The sequence below is a fragment of the Gymnoscopelus braueri genome (assembly GCF_963280865.1).
Source record: "Gymnoscopelus braueri genome assembly, chromosome: 19".
NCBI lineage: Eukaryota > Metazoa > Chordata > Actinopteri > Myctophiformes > Myctophidae > Gymnoscopelus > Gymnoscopelus braueri.
The window spans coordinates 39113175-39129220 of NC_137621.1; the positions used below are offsets into that span (position 1 = coordinate 39113175).

The window sequence follows — 16046 nt, forward strand, 5'->3', positions numbered from 1 at the left end:
CACAGGCAAATTAATGCTGTAGATCGCAAAACTTATTTCATTATCCTTCATTTCCTGCTGTCAGAAAGAACGAGTAACGTGCTGCCTGCAGCAATATGGTAAAGCCCTCATTGTTAATTAGGTTACATTCGTACACTAGAGTTAAAGGTAGTAAGTAATGTTTTTTGGTTAAAACATTGTTAAAGGTTAAAGCTCCATATTCTGATAGTAATCTTTGCTATAGAGCGTTTGTTCAGTGGCATAGGACCACAACGGAAACAAGTCCCCAAAACGTTTTTGTGTTACCATTTTAGCTTAATGACTGGTCTGACTGTACCTTGTGCTGTTTACATTTATGACTAAAGTATTCAATCAATAAAAAAGACAGGGATCTCCCCATCTCTCCAGCTCTTCAATAAATTGCAAAACAATGTTGAGGTGGGTTGCAAATTTCAGTGAGTTCCTATTTATCAGCTTCAATTTTAGTGTTCCAATTTTGTCTTCTCACTTCTTTGTGTCATCACTTATAATTTCACTTCTTTATCCTGTATGACTTCTCTGGTTGGATAAAATTGTTATCCTGACCTGAAAATAAATTCTGTTTACCAAAGAGCTGGAGAGACGGGGAGACCCCTGTCACTGAACAAACATTCTATAGCAGGGGTCTTCAACAGGGGGTCCGGGACCCCTAGGGGGTCCTCAGAGTTGATACAAGGGGGTCTCCAAATCCTTGTGTGAATGGAACCCTTTTTTCTTATTTTTACATTAACCACTGAACACTAGAATCCCTATTCTGAGGGGAACATTAGCCGAAAATAGATCTACAAGCACGCAACGCCTAGCACTGCGAGGCGTTGTGAGCATGTAGATCGGCTATTTTAGGCAAAACGGTTTTGGTGTAGAGGGGGAAAAAAAGAGCAGACCAGGCACCGAGCCTAAGGTCAAGTATTGAGGGTTTAAGTGAATGTCTGAATACACATTAACACAATATATAGTGGGGGTCCCTCCTTCATCTCTCTCTCAGCTAGGGGGTCCTTGGCCTGCTCTATCAATGATTGCTCAGAATATAGAGCTATTTAACACTTATTTCAACTTACACAAAAAATCACTTGCAGTAACCTGTGATGCCACCACCAATGGGTTGGGATGCCCACTGTGCTGTGTGACTGAGCATGACTAGAATGCCTCCTTCCTTGTTCTGCCTGTGTGCCCGTTATACCCGGCCTGACTGACGTACACACAAACACTGTGACCACACACAGCCACATGCACAGGGCCTGTGGGAATTTAAGCAACATCAAGGGGAGGAGCGCGCGCGCGCGCACGCACACACACTCACACACACACACACACACAGAGATCCATCACCAGTGAATATAAACATGTCTATCCGCTGTGTATACATCTTACTTTTTATTTTATTTTTGCCACACCAGTGATCATCCCAGCTAGCCCACAGCAGAAGGCCCAGACATACACTTTCCAGCTAAACTGTACAATGGCTCTTTTTGTTTCATGTTTTGTGGTGATTACTCACTTGTCCAGTGTATACAGTCAGTGCAGCAGCTGAGCTGTCAACTCAAAGCTATAATAAATAAAAAAAACATGTACTGTCAGTTTCAGGACACTAGATGGCAGACTTGGCATCATTTTTGTAGTTCTTCTGCTACCAAATTCAAAGTCGAGGCTAAAATAAATAACAGCCGGAAGTACAGTTGGCCTACATGCTAGTCTGTTATTGTATGAGATCTTTGTGTTTATAAATAAAGGATTTTTTTTGTGACAGTAATGACCCCACAGCGTGTCCGAAAATAGCAGATCTTCAAGCTCACAATATGTTGCATCAAGACACGTGAGCTTGCAGATCTGCTTTTTTTCCCCCGACAAGTGACACCTTTTGTACGACAGTAACTACAGCATAACTTCTCAATGGTCAACTTGTGCTGTGATGACTGTGTGTGTTCAGAGAGCCATTTGTTGACATGGAGGCATTAAATGGCACCTCTTGTTAGCACAATGAAGGGTGACCCTGACTGGCAAGGATCTCGTCACAGGTCAAGCTCCCTAAACAAATTGCGCGTCAGAGGTCATGTCACGGTCGTGGAAGTCTTTGCAAAGAGCCATGTCGCCTGTGCTGTGTTACGGAGGTGTTAACAATGGATTCCTTGAGGACTAATCACAAAGCGCCAATTGTAGGCTATTAACCCCAAGAACCATAGCGAACATTGAGTGACAATAGCAGATCTACAAGCTCACAATGCATCCCGCAGTGTTGTGAGCTTGTATCCCAGCTATTTTGGTCAAGATAATTAGTGTAGAGGGGGGGAAAGGAAGGGGGGTGCAGTGTAAAATTATAGGGTTTACGAGTGATGTAGAGGACAGTGGCCACTGTGTGTGTGTGTGTGTGTGTGTGTGTGTGTGTGTGTGTGTGTGTGTGTGTGTGTGTGTGTGTGTGTGTGTGTTAATGAGGACATTTGGACGTGTAATAATGGTGATTTATTATCTTCTTTTAAGAAAGGAAAACGTTTTTGGTAGATCTCCGAATAGGCCCTATATGTGCTGTAGGCTCTGATCTTACACACAGTAAATAAGACCCTCAGCAGAACTCCACAGCAGCTTTTCTAAAGAGGCCACAGTCTTTGCAAAGAACTGCCAGCCTGTCCTGCCATGCTTCCGTCATTTGGTTGTGAACAGCAACCTACAACTAAACAGGAAGAAACCAAGCACTTTTCTCTGTGCAGAAATCACCCTTCCTTGTCTGCTCCGACTGACGTTTCTGGAGCTTTCAGATCATACCACGTCCATGACGTTGACCGTCCGCCACTCGTAAATTGGAACCATTGAGCCTAGCCCTAGTGACATTCATTGATATTCAATAACGTCAAAGTCACTCCGAGAGGACAACATTGGCTATGCAGCTGTCACCAAGGAGATGCAGATGGGATAAACAAAGACAAGCGCGTGATAAATTTATGGCTCCCCTCCCCTGATCGCAGCCATTAGAGCAACATGGAATATTGTTGTTGGACACTTGCTGACACCAGTCGAGATGAATGGTGTGTTGTGTTCAGCTGAGTAAAACCCAGTTGCCGGAACTGCTTTTTGGGAAGCAGAGGGGATTTTTGCAGATTATTTTTTTCTCCTTTTCTTTAGAAATAGATGTATTACCTAAGTGTTTCTGAAGGGACGTGTGTTGAATGGATAGTAGCCTACCAAACCGCTGCTGTTCTGAAAAATCTCTCACTTTCACATTTCCTGATTGAGAAAAAAGTCTGGTTGACATGAAAGCACATGCAGTAAATTCAACTCCAGAGTGCACAAGAGTGCACCAAAGGGTCCATTTGGTTCCATTTGGTCCATTTGGCACCCTCAGAGTTACAAGTGGATACATTAACACTGGAGGATTTCATTGTGTATACAATCGCCACAGTTCTCTGTGCTCCATCGTAAAACATATAGTTAAGCAAATACTTTTTATTTAGCATTCTGGGCCCGGGGCCACTCCGTGTCGGGTTGTGTGGTTAGGTCGCTCCCTCTCTAGCAAGTCCACCACAATTTGATGCAGCATTTTGGTCATAATAGAAAAAGAAAAGAAAAAAAGTCCAAACACAGGCAGAATATTGCTCCCTGTGGGCCCGCTTCCATTTGACATCAGTAGGAAAGAATTACCATCACACCAAACAACCACATCATATGGAAACCCAATCCAGTCAAAATGACAGGGAAATGGGGGGTTTTGGGGGTGGTAGCAGCAACAACAAAGATGATGATGTGAATTGATGATGGGTGTGGGGGGGGAAAAACTCCATCTCCTTAATGATACAACCTACGGTAAATGTCTCCCTGTGTCTGTGATCAGGGGGGGGGGTGATGCGTTTTGTTTGGCAGGGCAGGCTTGTAGTCGGAGGTGCGAGTCATGGAAAACTCCCCGTGTGCATGCTCCCATCATCATCCCACCCAGGCCGAACTGTGTATTTACACAACCCCCCGGCGACCCCTACGCCGGGCCCGGCTCAGACGGAGCCTGGGGACTGATCCATCCATCCACCCCACCCCACGCCCCGTTGAGGGGGGGGGGGGGGGTTACAGGACAACAACGGAAAAGCTGGAGTTCCCATTCGTTGTCATCGTCGGGGAAACCATCGCTGATCTTATCTTACGATGACATAATGTTTCTGGTTTGAGGTGCATGCCGGATTTCAGGGAGTCTGGAGTCACTGTAGACTGTGTGTGTGTATGTTTGTTTAGGCCCCTGTCTTGTTTGCACAGTATCAGTGGTGTAAAGTAACTAAGTATATTTACTCAAGTACTGTACTTAAGTACAATTTTGAGGTATGTTTTACTTTACTGGAGTATTTCCAATTTCCAGTACTTTTACTTCTACTCCACTACGTCTCAGAGGCAAGGCACTGAAGTAATTTTTTTATTCCGGACTTTTACTTCTAACAGAGTACTTCTACATTGCAGTATTGATACTTTTACTTAAGTAAAACATTTGAGTACTTTTCACACCACTGTACAGTATGCACTCAGACACAAGTATCCATGCCCAGGAGGAGTGTATATCAGTCTGTCTGTATGATTCAGGACTCACACACTTCCATCATGGTCACACCTTTGTGTGGTTCCTCCCAGGGCGTGGGTGCCTCTTGTTACCCACGCCCATGGCGAGGCTACCTGTCCAAGCATGTATATCTAGTCTCTGTCTGCACAGGACTTTACTCTGAGCAGGACTAAAGTCATTATGAGCCCCATTGAGACATTATTACCAGGCAGATTTCCGGCTTTCTTTGCACCCCCTCCATTCTCCCCCCTCAATGGTTTTACAGCTGCAGCTTGTATACTTTGATTGCCTGCAATTTACTGTATGTTTGCAAAGTGTGAGTGCATCCCCCCACCCCAGAGAAAGGCCACATGAACTCTTTTCAAGCCCCGTTGCCTTTTTTAGCACAACAGAATAAGGCTGTTTTCACTTGTGCTGAAAAGGCCTCAGCAGGAGAGGCTTTTTGACGGCGTGGTACCTTCCTTTCCGCCGTGATTGATTGATGGCGTCTGGCTCAGTATGGGGCCCTGACTCATCCTACATGAATCCAGCCTCAAACCTTTTTCCGTGACTTGTCGACTTGGTCAAGCACGGCGAGCTGTGACTATATGGTAAAGGGTGTGTGTGTGTGTGTGTGTGTGTGTGTGTGTGTGTGTGTGTGTGTGTGTGTGTGTGTGTGTGTGTGTGTGTGTGTGTCAGTGGTGTAAAAAGTACTCAAATGTTTTACTTAAGTAAAAGTATCAACACTGCAATTTAGAAGTACTCCGTTACAAGTAAAAGTCCGGAATTCATTGGTACTTAAAGTACCAAAGGTAAAAGTACTCATTACGCAGAATGTCCCATTTCATGTTTTCAAATGTATAAACATCTTTTGAAAATGGCAGATCTACAAGCTCACAATGCGTCTCATCGCGGGGCATTGTGAGCTTGTAGATCGGCTGTTTTCAAATGGCCGAAATGTAGGGCTGAAGTGGTTAACTGATGTTTTGTAATAATAATCCAAATCTACAAAGTTAACAAAAGATATCAAATAATTGTAGTGGACTAAAATACAAATACCTCAAAATTGTACTTACTAAGTACAGTACTTGAGTAAATGTACTAAATGTACTTAGTTACTTTCCACCACTCTGTGTGTGTGTGTGTGTGTGTGTGTGTGTGTGTGTGTGTGTGTGTGTGTGTGTGTGTGTGTGTGTGTGTGTGTGTGTGTGTGTGTGTGTGTGTGTGTGTGTGTGTGTGTGTGTGTGTGACCGAATGAATGAATGAGTCACAGTAGCAGACAGACTAAACATGGCTGTTGCACTCACAGAGGAAGGACTCCCTGCATTCAGATGGGACATCTCTCACATTTAGGCCTATAGCTGGCTATTAGTTTTCCGTTCATTTTTCACCCGGGTCAGTTTTTATAGCCCAGATTCAGCTGTCACACATTTCCTCAACCACAATGGGCCAATTAGAGTAATCAGAAACAGGTGGAAGTGGGGTGACACCATCGCTTCTGTATGCGTAATATATGTGCATTTGGGTAAAAGGATCAGAGGGACATATAGTAGTAGAACGTCAAGAAGAGAATGCAGCCGTGTGTGTGTGTGTGTGTGTGTGTGTGTGTGTGTGTGTGTGTGTGTGTGTGTGTGCAAAAGAAAGACGTGTGCGAGAACTTAAAGCATGCAGCGCATATGTGTTTGCACAGACATATCTGACTGACATGGGGATTATTATTATTATGGATCCAAACCACGGCAACGGCATGAGTTCCTGCAGCCTGATTGGGACCCAAACATTGCCACTGTCTGCCTTGTGTGGGTTTCTGAGCGCCGTGTGTGATCAACTGCTTTGATTTGCGCCGTGCAGACAAAAACAGCCGAGGCTGTGCTCTCCCCGGGTTAAACACATGTGACACGCAGGCCGGTGCCGCAGTAGCCAGAGATCACGGGATTGATGAATGGAGGGGACTGTGAAAATAAACGTCCCCCCTCTCTGTTATTCCACTGACGTATGCGTTGATGATAATGAGCACTTCGAGAGTGGACCTGAATGCCAGTCACTGACGAGACTAGGTCATACCTATGGTTGGGCCCACAGTGTTCTGTTATTTTGTAACTTTGTGGTGTTATCCTCAACATTTTCTAGGAATATGTATGTAGATCAACATTCAATCTACTGTACATTATTCTAATTCTAAAGTCATATTGCATTAATATTCAACAAAGTATGTCACTGATTAATTTGAGATTATTGAGATGCAGGTTTTGCTATTGTGTTCCACTCATTTCCACTCTGATATATATATATATATATATACACATTTTTTGGGGGCTTTTATGCCTTTATTTTGATAGGACAGTAGGCTGACAGGAAATGGGGAGAGAGATGGGTGGGGTGACACACAGCAAAGGTCATCGGGATCGGGAGTCGAACCTGCGACACGCTGTTAAACTGGATTACCAGCATATAGTATGTGGTATGAGCCTGGATCACTAGGCCAGCGGGCGCCCCACTCTAGTACAATTTTAAGTAAATCACACAAACAAGCATGGCTCAGAAATCTTCATGACTACAACATACTTTTGTCCCACCACAATTAGAGTAAAATGCACAACTTTCACTACATTTATGAACCTGGCAGTTACTATCGTTCTGAAGAGAATGTGATACACTTTCAAACTTCAAGCCTGCCAATTGTAAGAGGAATTAATCAAAGGCAGCATACCTGGACCAGCACCTAATCCTTTAAACAGTGTTGCATAATTGAATGATCCCAAAACAATGGAATACTAGACATCAGGGAGTGATACATTTCAAATTCCATGTACCTTTGCTAAAGAAAATTACCCGAAAATGGTTCTCACTATAATTTAATGATATTTCGGTGAAGAAAATTACAGCAAAATGTTTCTCACTTGTATGTAACAATGTTTTGTAACAAACTTGCCTCGTTTTCATTTGGCATAGGATTTGGATGTTTCTCTTCGTCACATTATCCACAGAACATGATTTGAATTAGAATAGCAGACTTAAGAATTCACACTGATGCCATAAAATGCTTCTATAATCGGGCCCATTTACACCCTCTCAAATACAATCAACTACAACGTATTATTACTCTACTGAGGCGATGAATTAGGGCAACAAAAAAAAACTGACAACAAATACTTTGACAGGGCAAGATAAATGACACAAGACGAAAAAGTCAACACAATGAAAGAGCGCTTTCTTCCTAAAAGGAGCGTGCTGTAGTTACCGTTACCTCTCTTAATGGATATGGCATGTTGAAAATGAAACTTTCAACGGTAGCAGCCTTTGTTGGCCTGGGGGGAGATATAAACATACTCAAGGAGTATTAATGGAACACTACACACTATAGTATTTTGCAGTAGTCTCTCTCTCCGTCTCTCTCTCTGACCATCTCAAACCGGGCCCAACGGCTGTGAGTATTTGACGGCGCTGAGCTTGTTGTCTAAATATTTCCTGTCACAGTTTAAAGAGTTTTGCAGGAGGCTGTATGGTATAAAACTCAGTGGCGTGTTTTTGTTCCACTGCTACTAGGCTGCACCATACCGTACTCTCGTGAGTGACAGGATTATAGGGAGGCACCCCGCGTGGACGGATGTAAGTGGGTGTGGAAGCTAACCGGAAGTAGCCGTCCCTGCTGTGCCATGGGTGCCACTCCATTAACATTAACAAGAGTGTGTGTGTGTCTGTGTGTGTGTGTGCGTGCTCACGCTTGTGTGTCTTTAACTCAATATTGGCTTCCCATTATCAGAGATTTTATGGGTATTTTGTCAGCGAAACATAAATCCGATCTATAAAAACCACTTAACCTTGAAAGATCCGTCTAGGGTATGATTTTACAAGCAAGCAGGTTATGTATTGTTCTTGTAATCACAGTGCCTGAAATTAGTTTACCTTATACCGGCTTTCCAAACTGAAAAGCAGGTTGGTTGAGGTCAGGGGTTCTGAGATTTACAGCCATGGACCCAAATCAGAAAATGTTCTTCCCCCTGTGCATGCAGCCACACGTTTAGTAAACGTGTCATGTTGAGAAGCACCAACATCAGTTTACATGATTACTGGTATATCAAAGGAGATTTAGACCATTTACTGAAACAAAAGGTATCCAGTTGTATTTGGCGGGATCGAGGCTCGAATGGGATGGATTAAGACTCAAGGAGGCCCCTAGGCCAATTATCACCCCCACCATACGCTACCCCAGAACGGGCAGTCGGGGGGGGGGGGGTGAATACAAACACACTGCTCGAGTTATAAGGCATGTGTGGGTCAAGAATGCACCTGTAGACGTTTTATTGTACAGGATTTACAGTCTATAACCTATTATTTACATGACATTTAGATGCATATAAAAAATAAAATAAAAACAATTCTTAGAATATACTTTTCAGCTCCATTTGTCAGACGGCTACGTATAGTGGGGACTTGCTATTGTAGGCTGAGGGAGAGGGACCCACATATTTGAGCGTCAACCTATATTTAAACATATTTAATGTAAATATCTATTTAAGTAAATTGTTGATTGGGCCCCCAGGGGCACCGGTTGACAAGGGCCCCTGGGTACTGGCCTCATCGGCCCGGTCCATAATCCTCGAATCCTCGAATGAATCCAAGCAGCTTGTGAGATTTAGTGCATGGAGAGTGCAATAAACCCCTCACAGGGTAGGCTATAGCAGATGTAAACCAATACAATACAATAGTCTTCTACAATACAATCTACAGTGTGTCACTTACGCACCACCTCTGTTGTTTTGTGCATGCCATTCAAATAAGTGTAATGATTGCCAAATGACATTTTTCTTCCATCTGAATTCCTGGAATACTTTTGTTATTTTTAAAATAGTTGCCATATCCTTTTCCGTCTCATTCATCTCCAGACTACATGTGCGGACGCATATGGATAATTATGACCCTATGAGAGATCTTCTCCAGAGGCTCTTGACAGACCAGACAGTTCACAGGAACACTCCCAATCTGCTCTTAATTTCTTAACTGTAAATCTCCCCCTGCCAAGCTCTTGGATGTTTGGAGACAATATGATATCTTTGACGTATTATTACACAGCTCGGTTGAATGCTCAATTCAGATTGGTCAGTCGTGGCATTCTGTTATTTCTCGCTAACAGAAACTAATAGCCTACAGTAATCCCAGGTAGCCATGTAGCCATTTATTGTCTCCGCCAGGCCGAAAGGCATGGCGAGAGAGTATGTTTTCGCCCCTGTCCGTCCGTCCGTCCGTCCGTGTGTCCGTGTGTCCGTCCGTCCGTGTGTCCTGTCTGTGTGTTACCACCAAATCTCCGGCACCGTTGGCCCGGTCGCTGCGAAACTGTGCACACACACTCCCTGGATGCCAATTCAGAACCTCTGCCTCAAAATTTTCACATGGGCCTGTTATAGCGCCACCAGGAGGCCGATTTGTGCAAAACCCATTTTTTCCCATTACTCCTACAGTTTTTAACCAAACCTCATGCAAATTGGTACACAGTATCTCTATAGTCATGTGATCAACCCTGATCTGTCCGATTTCCCATATTCCATCCTCATTGGCTAAGGTTACCATCCAAAGTTTGCAGGATTGGTCCGTTTTGAACAAACTGCCTCAAATCATGAACGCAGCTTGCCATTTGCATAAAATTGCACACGCACATTCCCACTAGGCCGAGGAAGAAATGGCACTTAAAACTTTTCACATCAGCCTCATGGTGGCGCTATAACAGGCCGATTTGCATTTTTAACTATAACTGCACCGATCTGCGTGAAACTTTGCACGCCTACTCCCTAGAGGCCAAGGAAAAACATCTGCACTGCATTTTTCACATCTGCTTTTTACAGCGCCACCAGGAGGCCGACTTATGTCAAATACATTTTTGGATATTAATCCTTCAGATTTTATCCAAACATCACACAAATCGGTACACAGTATCTCTATAGTCATGTGATCAAGACGCATCTGTCCGATATTTCATATTCCATCCTGATTGGCTAAGGTTGACTTCCAAAGTTTGCAGGATTGGTCCGTTTTGAACAAAATGTCTGAAATCATGAACGCGGCGTGCGATTTCCGTGAAAATTTGCACACACATTCCCACTAGGCCGAGGAAGAAATGCCACCCTTTTCACATTGGCCTATTATAGCGCCACCAGGAGGCCACAATAACTTACCTGACCTGGCGGAGACCTGTGCTCCGAGGAGCACTTTTTCTAGTTTGTTTTTGCTATTTTCCCTTTATATATGATGACTATGATTGTTAATATTGCTGCTACAATGTCTAAGGAACCTTGACAATTTAATCTCATGTAGGCCTACCCATACACAAGATGAAACAAAGAAACCTTGAACCTTGATGTAATAAGCGGGATAATATAAAGCTTGGCATCAGTACTCCATTTTAATGTGACTTATAATTTAAAGTAGACTAATAGGAAGGCTATAGAGTTGACATCACTATGCACCCAATTCCAACTATAACATATTTTTTATTGATTTTTAAATCATTAAAATGTATTATATTTTGTGTCAAATATATTGATTAATGCATGCGACTTCAATGGCAGACTGACAGATCAGAATGAATGATCAGAATCAGATAATGGACAGCTGTAAGCTGGTTAGACATCCATCAAGTCTTTGAATTTCCTGTATGGCTGTACCATGGTACCAAACACCCCTTTCAATTAGCTGAGGTCACCTGAAGGGACAGTATGTGTGCCGATAAGATACATTTGAAACAAGACAACTTGACTCACAAGACATGTGCTGTCTCGCTTATCTAAATCCCCTGTGTTCCCTCATTGGACACCAATGGGCTGTTACAAATGCAAAGCATGCTACATAAGAATGTAGATGGCTACCTGCCATCATATAATAAATCAATTGAGGGGAGACTATACTGCAGCTTGAACATCCATGGCATAACAACAGTTTTCCTGGAACTGGGAATTGACCATGTGTGGGATCACGTGTCAGCAAGTCTACGGGAGGACAGGACTGACAGTAGGTGTACCTTTGACCACGGGCATGTTGAAATAGTGACATTAGGGTTCATAAGTTGCAAACAAGTTATACAAAAGGTCTTGCTAAATGCAACAAGAGAGCATGATGTTAAGACTCCTCTAAGCGGCAGCCATACTTTCAACACAGACATCAGTTCATCCATGCTTGTTAGGCAGGCCCATGCTGTGTTCAATCCGTCCATCACACCCTTTGTGTTGACAGGGAGACCCAGCATCTTTATCAGAACCATCAATCTTCCACTCATTCCAACAATGGATTGGCCAAGGGTCACACAAGAGGACCGTACCCTCACTGTGCCCTCGTGCACAGCTCACGCGGCGTGTCAGGTGCATGATGAGCTCTTCACTGTCAGAACTTTCGGTCAGGGTTCGATTTGTAAAACAGGGGGTGGGAGGTGGATACGTTCTCTTAACCACAAAGCCCTATGTACTTCTTTGTATGGCAAATAGCAAAAATAGCCAATCTCACAATGCATTGAACTGTAATGCATTGAACTTGTAGATACTAGTTCTAAAGTTTAATGCACGCACGCACGCACGCACGCACGCACGCACGCACGCACGCACGCACGCACGCACGCACGCACGCACGCACGCACGCACGCACGCACGCACACGCACGCACACGCACGCACACGCACACGCACACGCACACAGAATTGGACAGAGGACACTGACGTGACCAGAAGATATGAGACGAGGACAAGAACAGAATGCATAGGAACAGAACATGCATCTCGTGTCATTGTGCACAGACGTCAGTCTCTGATAAAGTAGTCGATGGTCATCATCATATCACAGGTTATGCTTACGTAGATGAGTGATTCACTACATGTGTGTACTGGGTCAAGCAGATAAAGGTCATAAATCATGACAATCACTAACAGACCTGTCAGTCAGCCATGTTGCTTTAGTGCTCTGCAGTGCAGCCGTTCTTTGTCTGATGTCCCGCTAGCGCGGACGTGGTTCTCAACCTCTTCTGGATCGGAGGCCCACTTGAAGATCTTGAAAGTGTTCGCGGCCCACCCCGCATCTGAGCACTTGTGGTCAGATGGGTGGGCCGCGTGCATTTTCCAGAGCATGTTTATTTTAACGATCGCTCGATTGTGACGTGTTCCACCTTGGATCGATGGAACTAACGTGTACTTTAACCCATTAATATATCAGTGGTGCTCAAACTTTTTCATGTCAAGAACCCTCAAAATGATATGTATTTGGCCGCCGACCCCCATCTCAAAATATCTTGTTCCAGGGACCCCCAGAAGCAAAGATTTGAGTTAAAAATGTTCGCTTTAAAACAATATTATATTCAAAGATTTGCACACATTTTCACGTTTTTTCAAAAATAGCAGATCTACAAGCTCATAGCGCGGCACTCGGTGCCGCGCTATGAGCTTGTAGATCTGCTATTTTTGAATAGCCAAAGTGTAAAATAATGCTTTTATTTATTAATAGGACTATCACTTTTTAATGTTATATTCTCATTCAAATCTTAGTGTTTTGACAATTTGGCCCACTTGCAAAACCCACAGGTTGAGAATCGCCATGCTAGTGAATACATATCGTCTCTGTCGGGTGCAAATCTCATGTCCAAAACTGTTACTTTTTCAGGATTCAAAACATGTCGCTTCACGCCACGTTTCGATCTTGTGGATCTGCTACTTTTGATGCTTTTGTGTGAGGCTGTAGTATGGTCAAGTAGGGCCGTTAATTTATGAAAAAATACAAAAAGTTAAAATATGGAGATAAGAGGTTTCTGCCCGGCAGCGACGCCATAATCCATGTACTGTCTGTCTGTACTGTCAAGCCTCCTGCTGCTGAAGAATGGGTTCTGCTCTGTGGAATTTTCCTTTTATGACGGCTCACCACAAACATCTGAGATCCACATGACATGAGGTCGGACGGTCATCTGCCGACATGGATCTTCACTGGCAGTGTGTGTGTGTGTGTGTGTGTGTGTGTGTGTGTGTGTGTGTGTGTGTGTGTGTGTGTGTGTGTGTGTGTGTGTGTGTGTGTGTGTGTGTGTGTGTGTGTGTGTGTGTGTGTGTGTGTGTGTGTGTGTGTGTGTGTGTGTGTGTGTGTGTGCGCGCACATACAGTACATGGAGACAGTCATACATGGAGAAAGAATTATTGTGCCTAGAGGCCGCATTAAAATTACATAATGTCTGATTTATTGTGGACTGATATATTAAATCTTCAACTTTCTTTTTTCTTTTTTTTGCAGTTAATGTGACTCAATTGCAAAAAGATGTTATGATATTTTAAAGTACATCCCATGCTGCTGGATGTGACGATGTACTGGTTCAAAAGATGAAGAAACTTGTAACAAATTACAATAAGGCTGTACTTTGGCCCTCTGGGTCAGCCAAGAAAGTTTGGACAGAGAACGATCAGATAGGCTAGGCCAGTGGTTCTCAAAGTGAGGTCTGGGGACCCCTAGGGCTTCCCTAAATTATGTTGGGGCCTACGTAAGAAAGAGGCAAACATTGTGAATCCTATTAGCCGATCTACAAGCACAAGTTGTGAGCTTGTATCTTCACAATACTACTGTGGATCAAACCGAATCAAACTAAATGTAATGCAAGGGTGTCAGGGTGGGGGTCCTCAGCTAAATTAGAAAATAGCATAAAAAGTTTTTCACAAAATATTTTCAATTTGGGGGTCCATGGCTAAATACACATGAACTTGGGTCTTTGGCATGGAAACGTTAGAGAACCACTGAGGTACTGTATGTCATGTACTCAATCACTTGCCTCTAATGTCTAATACAGTGGTTTTCAAACTTTTTCATGTCAAGGACCCCTACATTTATGTGTATTTGGCCACGGACCCCCATCTGAAAAGATTTTGTGCCAAGGACCCCCCCATACAGGATTTGTGGTGTGAACATTTTCAAAAATATTCAGACATTTTCAAATAACCAACTTTGAGAACCCCATTAGACCACGGACCATCACAACACTGAGAGTTAAAACCACATACTGTAGGCCCTAAAGGGTCCATTTGGTTCATAATAACTATCCATCATTTATCTGGGGACCCCCTGGAACCCCCCTCAAGGACCCCTGGTGGTCCCCAGACCCCACTTTGAGAACCAATTTGCTCTAATAGGCCTTGTCGATTTTTGTAAAAAATGATTTACATTTACCTTTACTCAGTGGTCTCCCACTTCGCTGAAATTGGCAGTTTATTTATTTTTAAACAAGGGCGAATTCAGTTAAATATCACATTCTAGTCGTTACTACTTCCATCAGTAACACTTTACTTTAATGAAAAGTTAAAACGATCGCGATGTGTCATGCAGAGAAAAACTAAACAAGTAAATTTCCTGTTTATAGAAGCATGGACACAAGATGAAATCACCAATGTCTTCTCTTGTTGAATGCCCAAAGTATCCTAACTGTCATGAAGCCAGGATTAATTGCAGCGGTGTAAAGTAACTAATACAAATAATGAGTACTTTTACTTTTGGTAGGTAAGTATATTTTGATGCCAATACTTTTACTCAAGTAAATTTTGATTACCGCACTTTTACTTGTAACATATTATTTCTACACTGCAGTATTGATACTTTTACCTAAGTAAAAGATGTGAGTACTTTTTCCACCACAAAAATAAATAAGTCGTTAGACATGATAGGCTACACCTGTTGGGCTAACTGACTATAGCCAGACTGACTCCACAACACCTGATGTGACTTCAAGACAAAACTGCGGTGCAAATAATACAGGTATCTATGTATGTAGGCTAGACCTTTGATTGCTTGATGTGATTGTCTGATTGATGTAATTATTTAGTAAGACATGAGAACAACAATACAAGGTCTACTAAACTGGGAGGCTCATAAAGCACTAGGCTTGTTTAAAATGAGATCCTCACTCACACAAATTATGATGACATAATAAGAGACCGACCGATATACACACTACTATACAGAACGTCATACAATAAGCTTACAGGTTACTGGTATGAAAACATATGTACAAGAGAAAAAAGAGGAAGAGTCCGAGGAGGGGGGAGGGGGGGGGGGTTAGGTTGACTTTGACAGGCCTTGCCTACTGTAGACACAAATAATATGTATGTAGGCTAGGCCTACTGTAGACAAATAATACAGGTATGTAGGATAGGCCTATAGACACAAATAATACAGGTATGTAGGTTAGGCCTACTGTAGACACAAATAATACAGGTATGTAGGATAGGCCTACTGTAGACACAAATAATACAGGTATCTATGTATTTAGGATAGGCCTACTGTAGACACAAATAATACAGGTATCTATGTATTTAGGATAGGCCTACTGTAGACACAAATAATACAGGTATATGTATGTAGGCTAGGCCTACTGTAGACACAAATAATACAGGTATGAGGTATGTAGGCTAAGCCTACTGTAGACACAAATAATACAGGTATGTAGGCTAGGCCTATTGTAGACACATTACAAATAATAAAAAATAATGTGTGTAACTTCACATTCGCTGACTGATGAAAACAGG

At 43.0% G+C, this 16046-nt stretch overlaps 1 protein-coding gene across 1 annotated transcript in view; it reads left to right on the forward strand.

The window, feature by feature from the left end:
* The window catches only part of LOC308074796 (CD109 antigen-like), a gene marked incomplete at both ends in the record, with an annotated part of 151423 nt that overhangs the window by 37684 nt on the left and 97693 nt on the right, over positions 1–16046 (forward strand). Inside the window, 2 exons of the mRNA XM_080414296.1 lie at positions 11747–11905; positions 12500–12590. Of these exons, the coding sequence (XP_080270422.1) occupies positions 11747–11905; positions 12500–12590 (250 nt within the window). The remainder of the gene's footprint in view (positions 1–11746; positions 11906–12499; positions 12591–16046) is intronic.